The sequence below is a fragment of the Strongylocentrotus purpuratus genome, unplaced genomic scaffold, assembly GCF_000002235.5.
Source record: "Strongylocentrotus purpuratus isolate Spur 01 unplaced genomic scaffold, Spur_5.0 spur5_scaffold_1, whole genome shotgun sequence".
NCBI lineage: Eukaryota > Metazoa > Echinodermata > Echinoidea > Camarodonta > Strongylocentrotidae > Strongylocentrotus > Strongylocentrotus purpuratus.
Window position 1 is genome coordinate 5,521,861 of NW_022145594.1, and position 13,928 is coordinate 5,535,788.

At 37.9% G+C, this 13,928-nt stretch overlaps 1 protein-coding gene across 1 annotated transcript; it reads right to left on the reverse strand.

Moving 5' to 3' along the window:
* Window positions 1-4,040: 4,040 nt before the first annotated feature.
* On the reverse strand, window positions 4,041-13,337 carry LOC594121 (deleted in malignant brain tumors 1 protein-like). Its single transcript, XM_030978414.1, has 6 exons — window positions 13,100-13,337; window positions 12,247-12,576; window positions 11,467-11,784; window positions 10,888-10,994; window positions 4,957-5,152; window positions 4,041-4,255 (listed from the first exon to the last, which is right to left on the reverse strand). Exons 1-6 carry the CDS (start codon window positions 13,335-13,337, stop codon window positions 4,041-4,043), a joined length of 1,404 nt encoding a protein of 467 aa, XP_030834274.1.
* Between the last annotated feature and the right edge of the window lie 591 nt (window positions 13,338-13,928).

Sequence of the window (13,928 nt, forward strand, 5' to 3'; positions counted from 1 at the left end):
TGAGATTTATTGCAGGGGATTTTTTTTTCGTCACTTTATTTGTATCTTTAGTTGAACTGTACATTTTAAAAAAAAAAAAATTAAATAAATAAATAAATAAATAAATTCAACATTTAATCCATTCAAAAGAAAAGTTGACCAACCTGGTAAAAAGAGATCCTGAAAATGACTTGGTTATGAGATAAAGGGAAACGTACTTCCTGAGTTAGCATAAAGGTTCAGACATTTTAAATTTTCAAAATATCTATGGAAAAAAATAGATCAAAACATGCGCTAGGATGATTGTATTATAAAGATATAAAAGGAATGGTATTGTAGGCAATCTAGAATGAAACATGAATTCATAAAAAAAGCCTGATTTTTATTTTAAACGTGATTCACTTCTATCATAAGACTTGTTTTGTGATAAAAAGAATTAACATTTTGAATCGGAAATGCGGTAAAGGTTTTCAGGTCCAAGGACATGTATATCTTTTTGCCACACTGTATGAACGGTTCATTTCATGCTCCGGATCATCTGACTGCAGTGACGATTCATGAAGGTCATCTGTCTTGTTGATTATAATATTTCAGTGTAAATTAGAGGACCAAGTAGAAACAACAGCCTTGGTTAACATATTGCTATTAGTGCTATGTACAATAGCGATTTTACCTTGGTTAGCTGCATGCATGCATGAGACGCCGGCATCTTCTTTGTGCCCGCAATTATGTTGTCGTATCCCTTTATAATTGCAGTCTATGAGGCTGGCTTCTGTCCCATTGCACTGCACACCTTCCAGCAAGACTTCACCAGTACCTGGGCCAAATCTTGCTTCGTGTAGAGCAGCTAAAGCCCCATCAAATCCTAACTGTCTACACACAACCTTAGCGTCGTCTATGTCCCACGAATCGTCGCATACAGTTCCCCAAGACCCTTCGTGTAGTACCTCAACTGTTCCTTCATATTTATTGGCTCCACCTACAAGTCGAACTAGATTGAATAACAAACATAAAAGAGGTGTTGGTCTTTTCAACCAAAACAGACAGATCATTGTCCTTCATTTCTCGCCTTTTGCACTGACTCCAACTATACTTATAAATGCTTAATATGATATGGTGCTTTCGATTCCTTTGACCGGTACACAAATATTTATCTTTAAAATGAATTTTGGTGAAAAGGTTATTGTTTTTTTGTAATAAATCTATCAATACACAACGTCAGTGTAAGCAATTTATTCATAATTGTGTACATTTTAAGGTCAATTTGAATGGTTACATTAATGAATGTCATGGCCGAGTGGTTTAAAGCGCTTGACTGGAGATGCGAAGAACGAGTGTTAGGATCCGGACACGGCACTAATCCTGCACTTGCTACTCTCCAACCAAGTGTTAACCCTAATAAGGCCGGGCTATTTGAGGTCTTAGTACGGCCGGGGGGCATTATGCCCTTATGCCCTTATTTCTTATGTTATCCCTTGTTTTGATAATTTCTTATGTATTTCATTGTTTTTGTTGTTTTATTTCATTTCTTACTACAATTCAACTATATTGACTCCCAAAACAACCACCTTAACTTTAAACAAGACCCAATAACCCATGTTTGATCTGTTTTTAGAAAAAATGACTTTTCCATGTTTCTATGTTTTGTACATGGAATGACAAAAGGGTCACGTGACCTTGTAATCGTAGGTCCGATTTTCAAAAAAAAATCTTTTAAAAGTTGCGCAAGACTCGAAAGAAAAAGGTCAGCGAGCGGCGGGGCGCCATCCATATGCGTTCCCGAGCAATCGGAAAAATCGTGGAGGGGGGGCATAATGCCCCCGCCCCCCGGCCTTATTAGGGTTAAATAGGTACCTGGTAGGATGCGACCGTTGGTCAAACAGTTTTTTGGTGTCAAGTAATGCCTGGTTGGAATGCTCCCCAAAGTATTGAATCCAATGACCGGGAGTAATAGTACATCTGTATACATCTGTATAGCGCTATACAAAAGCGGAATATTATTATTATTATTACTGGATGCAATAAGCAAAATGAAGAGTTAAGTATTGTACCTCCTAAGAGGCACGTGACCCCAGCGTCTTCGCCATGTTTGCAGTTGTGGACTCCAAACCCTAGATGTGCGCAGTCCGCGAGGTTGTCTTCCGTCCCATCGCACCCGACTACGGACAAATGAATTTTACCGGAACCCTCGCCAAACCGGGATGCACCTGGTGCAGCTGAGGCGTCGCCAAATCCCAGCATTCTGCATACGACCTTTGCATCTAGCAAATCCCAACCATCGTCGCAGACTGTTCCCCAGGTGCCGTTGTATCTGATCTCCACTCTGCCTTCAGAACTGTTAGAGCCACCCATGAGCCGTACTCCCTCAGAGTTGGGATGAGCTAGAACGAAAAGGAATTTACTTTATTTCAGTATAGCCACAATAGTTCTGCTGTTCATAAAATCATGGGGAGTGCATTCAAAATAAATCAATATTTTGTTAGATTGAACTTTCTTTGGGGTTAAAATCGTTTCATCTACTATATTTCCGTTTACCCTGCATCGTAGACATCCCTACTATCCATTGCAATGCCGGAGGAGATACGGAAACCTTTAGTGCTAGCATCCATATGCCAATAAGACTGAAAAACAAATATATTTAAGATATAGGACCATCAAACCAATAGTGCCCTTTTGTATATGTGACCACACATTCACTACACCTACGTCACCTTGTGCAAAGTAGAATGTAACGACAGAACAGCGTCTATCCGGCGCGGATGTCACTCAAACGCTCTCAATTGGCACGACAACAATCTTTCCATAAATATCAGGAATTCACTCTTGCGCTTGACTATATCAATACAAGGGGTTCATCTATCATCTTTTTGCTGAAAGTGTAGACACTTACCTCCCGAGTAACAGATGGCACCACCATCCTCTTCATGTCCGCAGTAATTGACACCTAACCCAAGATTCGCACATTCCGCAAGATTGTCCTCAGTTCCGTCACAGCCGACAAGATAGAGAAGTATATCCCCAGATCCCTGACCAAACCATGCAGAAGTCGGTGCGTCCAAGGCTCCCTTGAACCCCAGCATTCTGCAGACAACCCTCGCGTCTCGTAGATCCCAACCATTATCGCAGATAGTTCCCAATGATCCATTGTACAAGACCTCCACTCTTCATTCAGCATTGCTGGATCCACCTACGAGATTTATTTCGATAGGATTTGGATGAGCTGGGGCAATGAAAGTCAGTAATTGATAATTGCATCAAAACCAATTGATAATATAATCAAACCATTGATTGTGAGTTAGCACACAACATCAATTGGGACAACGCAGTTATATAATCTTTGCAGGCATTCTTTTGTTGTCGAATTTATTTATTTCACATGCTTGAATGTATACAAGACGCAAACAATATAACAAATTGGAGGATATTACAACTGGAAACAATATTATAGACATTGCAAAAATGTAGGCCTAGTGACAAATTCACGAATTTACGAACGTAGTTGATGCCAAAACTAAACTATTTCTATGTAACATGTGAAAATGAGAGGCTTATTAAAAGCGTGGCGTGTAGTGGTAAGCCCCTTTTTATCTATTACCGTAGACAATTTTGATTCGTTTTAGAATGATACCTTAAACCACAAAACAGTTCCCTTCATTAAATAGTCCGGGAGAGAAATGGGGGATACACAAGACAAGTGATTCACATTTTATCAGTATCATTATTAACGTTTCGATATCATTTATTTAAATAAAAACACAAAGTTTATTTTTAAAACGTCTCTTTTGAAACTTGATAAACCATAACAAATCATAGCTATGGTGAATTGCAATGGCCTTAATGGCCTTCTGTCGCATAATCTTATATTATTATATTTAATGTTTAAGCAAAGAATTCTGGAAGCATTTCATAGAGGTTGATTCAAAATATGGCTTTTAAAAACATACCTCCTGAATAACAAATGACGCCGGCATCGCGATCATGACCACAGAAATTGTAGTCTCCAATATATCGTTGAATACATTCTGCTACGTTTACTTCAGTTCCATCACAGTTGACAAAGTTCAGAAGAATGCGGCCAGAGCCCTGACCAAACCTAGCAGATCCCGGTGCGTCCAAGGCTCCACCAAACCCCAGCATTCTACAAACCACCTCGCATCTCTCAGATCCCAGCCATCATGACAGATAGTTCCCCAGGATTCATCATACAGTACTTCTACTGTGCCTTCAGCATCGTTAGACCCACCGACAAGACGAACTTTAAATGGCTCGGGGTGGGCTGAGGAGAAAAAATTATTCTTTTTCACATTTCACAGGAACTCAGATTTGTATTTATTGTACAGTTTAATAAAACCAACGAAATCCCGAAGTGGTAGACAGGTTTGTAATACAAAAAGTATACACGGAGTTTGTACGAAATAAGATATGCTTTTAAAACAGCTCGACCAAAACTAACATTATTGCTTACAAATCATTCAAAACATAAGAAATTTCGCTAAAAGATTGTTCAGACCTGGCGCAGCAAACCACCGAAAAATTTCTCCGTGTAAATGAATGTAGACAACAAAGGACACACTTTACATCGTTATTAATATATACAAACGAATGAATAAGAAATTACTGTAAATGAAAGGTATTTTTGAAGAACAACATTGTTATGGTGGTGCCACCGATCAGACGAACCTGAAATGGATTCGGGTGGACTAAATTTTAAAAATGAAAAAAGTATGAACTAAAGCAAACTAAATGTACATGTACAATGTCAAACTCTATAATTAAATGTGACACGACCTACACAATCATTTTCCCGAACGGAAGGTTATACTTTTGTAATTGAAATAATTCTCAGGTATTGATGGGGACAAGTGTATCAATGACTTAATAGGTTCAAAAGAAGATTTGTTTTCCCTTTCATGCGATTCTAACGGTATGCCATTTAGAGTGAATTACGACTGGTCGTTTCCTCATGTCCAAACGTACCTCCTGAGTAACACACGGCACCTACATCCATGTGATGCTCACAGGAAGAGTCAACCCAAGCTAAACAGTCTGACAGGCTGTCTTCTGATCCAAAACAGTCGATGTAAAGAATGTCACCGGAACCCGGACCGAACCTAGCCGATCGTTGCGCGTCTAGAGCACCGTCGAACCCCAGCATCCTGCAAACCACCCTTGCCTGGAACAAATACCAGGAACCACCACAAACGGTCATCCACCATCCACCGTACAAGACCTCTAATCTTTATTTAGCATTATTGGAGCAATTAACGAGACGTACTCCTAGGTAGAAGACTTTCGATGGGTTTCCGCAAAGCTACATTTCATTGTTAACTATCCCAAGTGACTCAGTATGACGCATAACGAGCTGAAGAATTATTTTTTCTGAAATAGATCCATTGCCCCTCGATTAACTACACATCAGATTGTTTTGATCGTAAAACTGTGATAACGAATAGGGGCGTTGCCAGACCTTTTTTCGAGGAAGGGGAGTTAAACCAATTCTCAAACTGACGACATTTGTCCAACAAGCCAGCAGTTACTGTGTAAGAGTGTAATTCCTTTATATGTGAAGGATTTCTTCATGAAAAAAAACAAGAAAGATATAGTTTCGTAGAGTTTTAGAATAATCGAACCAAGCTCAGATCATTCATCATATTGGGAATCTAGTACTTTTGCGTGGTAAGATATTGTAGAGCCTTTTGACAATATAATCGCGTGAGGATACCCAAAACGACTGGTTGAAGGTGACTGGACGCTAGACCTTTCCGCACTTGCGAGATCCGAGTCACAATTTATTGGTAGGTATTGATTTCTTTCACTGTTTGATAGATGATTTCATTAATGTTTACGATGAAGCCAATTCAGAAATTGGCAAAACTAACTCAATGATGTGAACATTCGTTCTCTCGCAAATTCTAGTCAGCCGTTCCTCTTTTTCACACGCAATGCCCTGTCAATAGACTATGCATCATGGAGAACTATCGAATTCCTTAAGACCTACATCCACCAAAATGACCATTACCTATTTCTCATATGGGAACAGCGGCACAGCCATTTTGTACGGGAAAACATGTTCAAACTATATTGTATACACAATATTATTAATTCAAAACATGGCATAGAAAATTCTGAATATTTCTTTACCACCTAAATGGGAGAGTTCTTTTTTTGAGACAAAAATGACGACATTGCAAATTAGGAGATTCCAAAAATTATGAACAATAGTGATCCCAGTTACAAAACATAATTATAGAAATCAGTTTTTATCTTACCTGATTTCTTTATTCTAGGGCGTGGAGTCCAATTTCTCGAAAAATGCTGCTGTTTTAATACGCTTCTCCAACATTTCTGTTTCTGCTAGAAACTGCTTATGAATTGTTCTCTTTTGTGTTTTTAGTGTGCTTGGTAGAGGAAATACTACATCCAATCACTGGAATACATGGATAATATAGACTTGGCCATTTGTAATAAGCTCCCGAATTTCCTACAACACGCGGGACGTATGGACAAAAGTGTAAATAGGATCATCCCATCCAGCTACAATCACCAAGATGAGGTTTCTTGTACACATCTGGTAGAGGGCCATTGGTAGAGGTTTCCATGCACGACCAAGACGAGTATATGATGCTAGATGTATGGGCATATATAAAATCCCACAGGTTCTGTCTTCTACCGTTTCATTGAAACCGTCCATTATAATGTAAAATAATGAGTTCCAGGCCAAAATTATTCTCAGTTGCTTTTTTCTTTTGTCATTTTGAAATAACCTCGCTGTTGTTTTTCATAACGTAACTATTGTTGCATATGGTTCAACATAAAAATCTAATGTAGCTCTTTTGTAGCATCACAAGAAATGAAAACAGGTTGTGAATCCAATAAATTATTCATTTTAAATAGTTTGGATTATGCCAAACAACAGGGGATATCCCTCCTACTCTCAAATACTTTAATGTTTAAAAAACAAATGAAACTGTTCTGAGTACCGTTAAATTCACCTTCCTAACCTTTTTACCCCTCCAATTTTACTTTATTTCACACATTTTCTTGTAATTGTTTGTTTTTATATTGTGTTTATCGCTGTCTTTTGTGATACTGGAAACTAATATATACTCAGTAATATAATATATATTATATCCTGCATCAAAATGTTGTTGGCTTTTGATTGGTTGAGAGCTTGTCACATGACTATATGAGAGTCCTATTTTGGTTTATTATTTTGGAGTTGAAAAAAAAATGTGAATTTTTTTTTTTTCAAATCTTAATTTCATGAAAACACAATATTTTTAAATCTTTTTAGATCAAAATTGACATTTTTTTTGTTCTAAATTTTGTTTTCCCAAAAAAGTTTTTTTTTTTTTTTTTTAAATAAATTTGTGATGCAGGATATAAAACAAATACACCATGCCTTCTATTCGAGGTACTGGTTAAACTATGGGCCTCGGTGACTCCAAAAGTACCATTTGCTTCGGGGCTGCGCCCCTCAGCAAATAGTATTATTGGAGTCACCTCTTGCGCATAGTTTTAACCAGAACCTCTCAAGGCAGTGTATATTTGTATAATATTCAGGGGAACTCTTTTTAAAAGGGCCACCATAGGCTTTTCCTCTTATTTTCCTATTTCATTTGAAGTTATTGTATAAACGGAACATTCTCTGTCTTGTTATGAACATGAAATGAATAAACAAACTGAACTGAACTGAACTCAGGTTAAGAATGTGTTTATGTACATATTTTCCTCTTCAGTATTACATCTATATTTTAGGGGGAAACAGTTTTTCCCTTACATGCTTCCTCTTTGAAATATACATATATATATATATATATATATATATATATATATATATACGTATTCGCATACATGATAGTGGCGTGAGATTACTTTTTGGGTGTATAACGAAGTTATACTTTTTCTTGCCGCCTGTTGAAACCTGTTTGATGAGAAACGGCCATGATCAGTGCTTCACAAGGTTGTTATACTTCGAAAAATGCTCTGTGAGGGTTTGAAAAAAGCGACGATTTTGTGACTTTCTGTAGTTTTTGGTAACCCCGACAAAGCCATCGCACAATAAGGGCGGCAGAAACGGTAGTATATTCCTATCCCATCTGTACTCACGCTTGTGAACGAATGTGGATTGATATCGATTGCCTATGTTGGTTTGCGACTTGCCTAATTAGGTGAATATTTCACGTGAACAGTAGAGGCAGCATATTCCATAAAATATATAAAATATAGGGTTAAGGAGCCTGGGACCGTCATGTTGAAAATGTTAATACATTTTTCTTCTGAAATGCAATTTCTAGCATACAATTCAATCGTCAATTGTTTGTAAGATGGTCTCATCCCCCTATCCCCTTCTTCTCATCTATTTCCCCTCTCATGCTCTTTCGATTTCTCTCAAGTTAGCTCGCAGCTTTTCTGCCTGATGCAATATTTTATTACAACAAAATAAGGTAGCGTCGAGTTTGATATTTCAAAATGTATTTCTCACCTGCATTTGCTGACCGTGGTTTTCTCCGGGACTCACTAATACTTATATATTATACAATATTGCACCTTCGTACCTTCTTTTGACAATCTCGTTTATTGTTGCACTTATTATTGGTAATATACAGGGGATTAATTACTCCCGTTTTATCCAGTGATCGCTGTTATTCATGTGATGTGTATTGACGTCTAGAAGAGTCGCTCGCTCCCTTTGACATTTGTATATCGAGTGTAATGTTTGTGTGCCCAAATGATTGTGTGTACCTTGATTATTTGTGTTGATTATTCGTACTAAATCGCCGATATTGAATTTTACAGCCTTTTTGTCTGATGGTGTGGTTTTTCTCGTGAGATCGTAAAGTTAAAGGGGGAACATGAAGGAGTCTATGCGCGCTGCTCAAACAATCGAGTACATGAGGGCAGCAGGAGAAAGAGGTGCACAGATGATTATCCTTTGTATGCGTTATATCGTGTTTAAAAAGGTTGTTACATTGCATAGTCGTGGACATTATAACAATATAGTGAGTGTCACGTGACACCTTTGTAGCCAAATAGGATACTCACTAACAAATACAACAAACAGAAGGAAGAAACAAAGTGATGAGGAGCAAGAACTGTTATTTTGAAAGCAAGCTAATTATATTTAGCTGCGATGTAAAACCTGACTTGTTATCCCTTTCATTATTGTTAGGATACATACAAGTAGTGAGAAAATAGATCATTAAGATGAATAGGAGGAATTCACATCTGTGTACATCTTTTTTTTTCAAAGTGAAGTAGGCAAAAAATTTACAATCTAACGTGATGATAGAGTCAAGAGAGTACAGTTAATATTTAAGTAATTTGCTATAACACGTCTATAACCATTGAAGGAAAGCAATATGATTTATAGATTCCATTTGTTTCCATGTTTGTACAGTGCTTATAATGTTTAACTTGTGCTCTTACTTGGTCGAGCAAATACATTTGTCAGTTACCATCTTTCGTATACGATTATTTCTTGTATCATAAAGAGAAAAAATTGCATAATACATGATAATTAAATTGTATGTAAGTTAAATGTAAGTCCGGAATTTGGTCTGGAATAATATTACGCAGTGGAGAAAAAAACTATATTTGTCAGAAAGTTTTTGATCTATAACTTCGTTTCGATCATTGGTTTGAATATGAATCTAATCATTGTACATGTCCATTGACTTTAAACATGATTTTAAAAAAGTTGCGTGTGAACGGTAATAAAATCCGCATTAACTGTCATGAAGGCCCGTATTGAACTCAAGAGGAATTATATTTTACTTGCAGAACCTATGACCTCCATCTATAATTAAATATGACATTACTTTCAGTTTTCGTTGTACTACAGAGGAAAAATCTTTATGACCGTTGTGATATGATATCATTAAAATACGGCTCTCATTTGAAAGGCTTTTGTTTCATCACATTTATGTACATCATAACACATTACGGATAAGTGCATTACAAATAAGTGCATTAGCAACAACTCATAAGTGTCACATTCTTTTAGATTATTATAATAATAATAATACATAATACATTATTATGTTATGTTTATTTTACCTACAGTGTTCATGTCCATATATTCATGGTTTCACCCCGTGCCATGATTCGTTTCAAGGCAGCCTCTAGTCCTTAATTTAAACTCGAAATGTCAACAGTTGTTTCAGGCGCCTTTTTATCAATTTATCCCTGGTTATTGGTTTTTTCACCGTTTGCGCTCGGGTCGGGGTGGGAGCTGTCCTCACATGGGAGAACATATTCATCGAGGTCTACATCGTTCCCCGCTGAGGGCGTTTGGTAAACAGTTTTCATATCGATGTACTCATGTTTATTCGATTTATCGTTGCGAACTGGATCAACCTTTAGTGCCGTTTCATCATCCAATAATGCATCCTTGGTCGGAATGATATATCCATCGAGATAATCATTTTCATTGTCGGGTGTTTCATAAACGGTATTCATGTCCATGTATTCATGTGGTTCGCCCTTTTTCATGTATTGCGAGAGATTCAAATCGAATTTTCCGTCACCATCCGTTGCTATATTTGATTCATAATCATGATGAAGCAGACTGGTTTTTTGTCTATTCGGTAACCGAGGTGGAGCGTTCAGGCCTTGATAAGCTGGGTTTAGCGAAAGAGCTTGCATTGAGCCAATATCCGCCACATCCATATAAATGTCGGCGTTTACATCGTTCTCAGCCCTTCTACTATAAATCCTTCTAATTCTTTGAATAAAGCACCAGCAAGACAATATCAAAATGATAGTAAAGAATAAAACGCAAAGCCCAATTAGAAACATCTTTGGAAGATTTGGCATCACACTTGGTCCTGTAGTCAAGTTCAGATCTTCAAATTTTGTCGGGTTTATCTCATTAAGGGAAATGTTCTGCGTACTTGACGATACTACTGTAGTGGCGTCAGCAGCTGGCATCAGAACATCAGTAGCTGACATCCGATAGCTGGTAGGAAGTTTTGTAACATCAGAAGTGACAGGATCGTAACTTCCAGTAATATCTTTGAAGAGAAAAAAGATAAATATAATTTCAAAACCAAGAGGTGAAACATCAATCTAATACAAAATATAAACATTCCAGAATTAGACAATTTACATTTTCAAAATATGTACGGAAACTAGGTCAAAGTATTGACTAGAATGGTCATGTTATAAATATATGAAAGTCAAAGTTTTGTAGAGAGTTGGAACGAAGCACGAATACAAAACAATATTAATAATTGTTGATATGATTCTGTTATGTCATTTTATGACAAAGGATTCATATTTTGATAAAGGTGTAAAGGTTTTCACGTATAGGGCCTGAATATTTGTCCATGTTGTGAATTGTCTGACTACAGAGACAATTCGTGTAAGCTGTTTGTCTTTTTAAAGACTCTTTTGTATTATGTAGTGTATTCAAGAGCACCCAGTAGATACACCAGCCAGGTCAAAATATTGTTATACTGCTATATGTGCAGAAGTGATCTTTACCTTCACGAGCAACACGCATGCATGAGACGCCGGCATCTTCTTTGTGCCCGCAATTATGTTCTCTTATCCCTTTATGATTGCAGTCTATGAGGCTGGCTTCTGTCCCATTGCACTGAACACCTTCGAGCAAGACTTCACCAGAACCTTGGCCAAATCTTGCTGTGGGTAGAGCAGCTAAAGCCCCATCAAATCCTAACTGTCGACACACAACCTTAGCGTCGTCTATGTCCCATAAATCGTCGCATACAGTCCCCCAAGACCCTTCGTGTAGTATCTCAACTGTTCCTTCATATTTATTGGCTCCACCGACAAGTCGAACTAGATTGAAAAACAAAAACAAAAAGAGGTTTCTTCATTTTGCAACAAAAAAGACGTAAAATTGTGTGTCATCAATCAATTATTAGTTTATACAATACATTTTTGCATAAAAAACAATCTTTTACCAAAGGCTCACGAATTTGATTTTAAATATTGTATGTAAGCGAGCGAAAAGAAATTTGATAACTTTTTGAAGTCATATTATTATCCTCTATTTCTCGCCTATGATTCGTAACTGGTTAATTTCATTTAGTACCATTGATTTCATTGTTAGGTAAACGAATATTCAACGAATGAATTTCGATGAAAAATGTATTGCCTTCTTGATATTAATCTATCCATTTACAACGTCATTATAAGCGATTCATTTATAATTGGGTTCAGAATGTGTCAATGGTTCAGGTACCAATGAATGGTAAGATGAAAAGTGATGACTGGATGTAGAAAATAGAAGTATTGTACCTCCTAAGAGGCACGTGACCCCAGCGTCTTCTCCATGATGGCAGTTGTGCACTCCGAACCCTAGATGTGCGCATTCTGCGAGGTTGTTTTCCGTCCCATCGCACCCGACAAGAGACAGAAGGATTTCATCGGACCCCTCGCCAAACTTGGCTGAACCTGGTGCAGCTGAGGCGTCGCCAAATCCCAGCATTCTGCATACGACCTTTGCATCTTTCAAATCCCAGCCATCGCCGCAGACCGTTCCCCAGGTGCCGTTATACATGATCTCCACTCTGCCTTCAGAACTGTTAGATCCACCCACGAGCCGTACTCCAACAGAGTTTGGATAAGCTAGAACGAAAAGGAATTTACTTTCTTTTAGTATAGCCGCAATAGTCGCTCCCCATCATGTTTTCGTTAAGTTGTTCGTTAAATCATGGGGAGTGCATTTATTTTGGGGTAAAAATCTTATCATGTATACTATATTTCTGTTTACCCACCAATTAGACTGAAAAACAAATATTTAAGATACAGGACCATCAAACCAATAGAGCTCTTTTGTATTGTGACCACCCATTAATGGCACCTTCTTCACATAGGGAAAACTAGAACGTAACGACGGAACAATGTCTATCCGACGCGAATGTCATTCATCAAACGCCCTCAATTGGCATGTCTTGGGACCGCCTTAAAACAGCCGAACAACAGTCTTTCTTGAATGATTAGCAATCAACTATTGTGCCTAACTTTATCATACAAAGCGGTTCACGTATAATTATTTTACTGAAAGTATAGACACTAACCTCCCGAGTAACAGATGGCACCACCATCCTCTTCATGTCCGCAGTAATTGACACCTAACTCAAGATTGCACATTCCGCTAGATTCCCCTCAGTTCCATCACAGCCGACAAGATCGAGAAGTATATCCTCAGATCCCTGACCGAACCTTGCCGATGTAGGTGCGTCCAAGGCTCCCTTGAACCCCAGCATTCTGCAGACAACCCTCGCGTCTCGTAGATCCCAACCATTATCACAGATAGTTCCCCAGGATCCATCGTAGAAGACCTCCACTCTGCCTTCAGCTTTGCTGGATCCATCGATGAGCCTCATTCCAATAGGATTTGGATGGGCTGAGGCAATGAAAGTCAGTAAATGGTAATTGCATCAAAACCAATTGATAATATAATCAAACCATTTGATTGTGAGTTAGCACATAACATGAATTGGGACAAAGCAGTTATATGTTCTTTGCAGGTATTCAAACAAATAATAAATGACGCAGAAATTGTAGTCTCCAATATGTCGTTGAATACATTCTACTACGTTTACTTCAGTTCCATCACAGTTGACAAAGTTCAGAAGAATGCGGCCAGAGCCCTGACCAAACCTAGCAGATCTCGGTGCGTCCAAGGCTCCATCAAACCCCAGCATTCTACAAACCACCCTCGCGTCTCTCAGATCCTACCTACCATTGGGTAGAGAGCCATCGGTAGAGGTTTCCATGCACGACCAAGATGAGTATATGATGCTAGATGTTTGGGCTTATATAAAAACACACAGGTTCTGTCTTCTACCGTATAATTGAAACCGCTCATTGTAATGTAATACAATGAGTTTCTGGCCAAAATTATTCTCAGGTTTTTTTTTTTTTTGGTCATTTTAAAATAACCTCGCTGTCGTTTTTCATAGCGTAACTATTGT

Bases quoted from the DNA above. Each gene is read 5' to 3' on its own strand.
- LOC594121 (XM_030978414.1), bottom strand. From the start codon at position 13,337: ATGAGGCTCATCGATGGATCCAGCAAAGCTGAAGGCAGAGTGGAGGTC. The intron at 12,577-13,099 runs GTGCAATCTTGA...TTTTCGTTCTAG, and splicing joins TGAGGGGAATCTAGCGGAAT to CTTATCCAAACTCTGTTGGA. The intron at 11,785-12,246 runs GTACAATACTTC...TTTTCAATCTAG, and splicing joins GGTCACGTGCCTCTTAGGAG to TTCGACTTGTCGGTGGAGCC.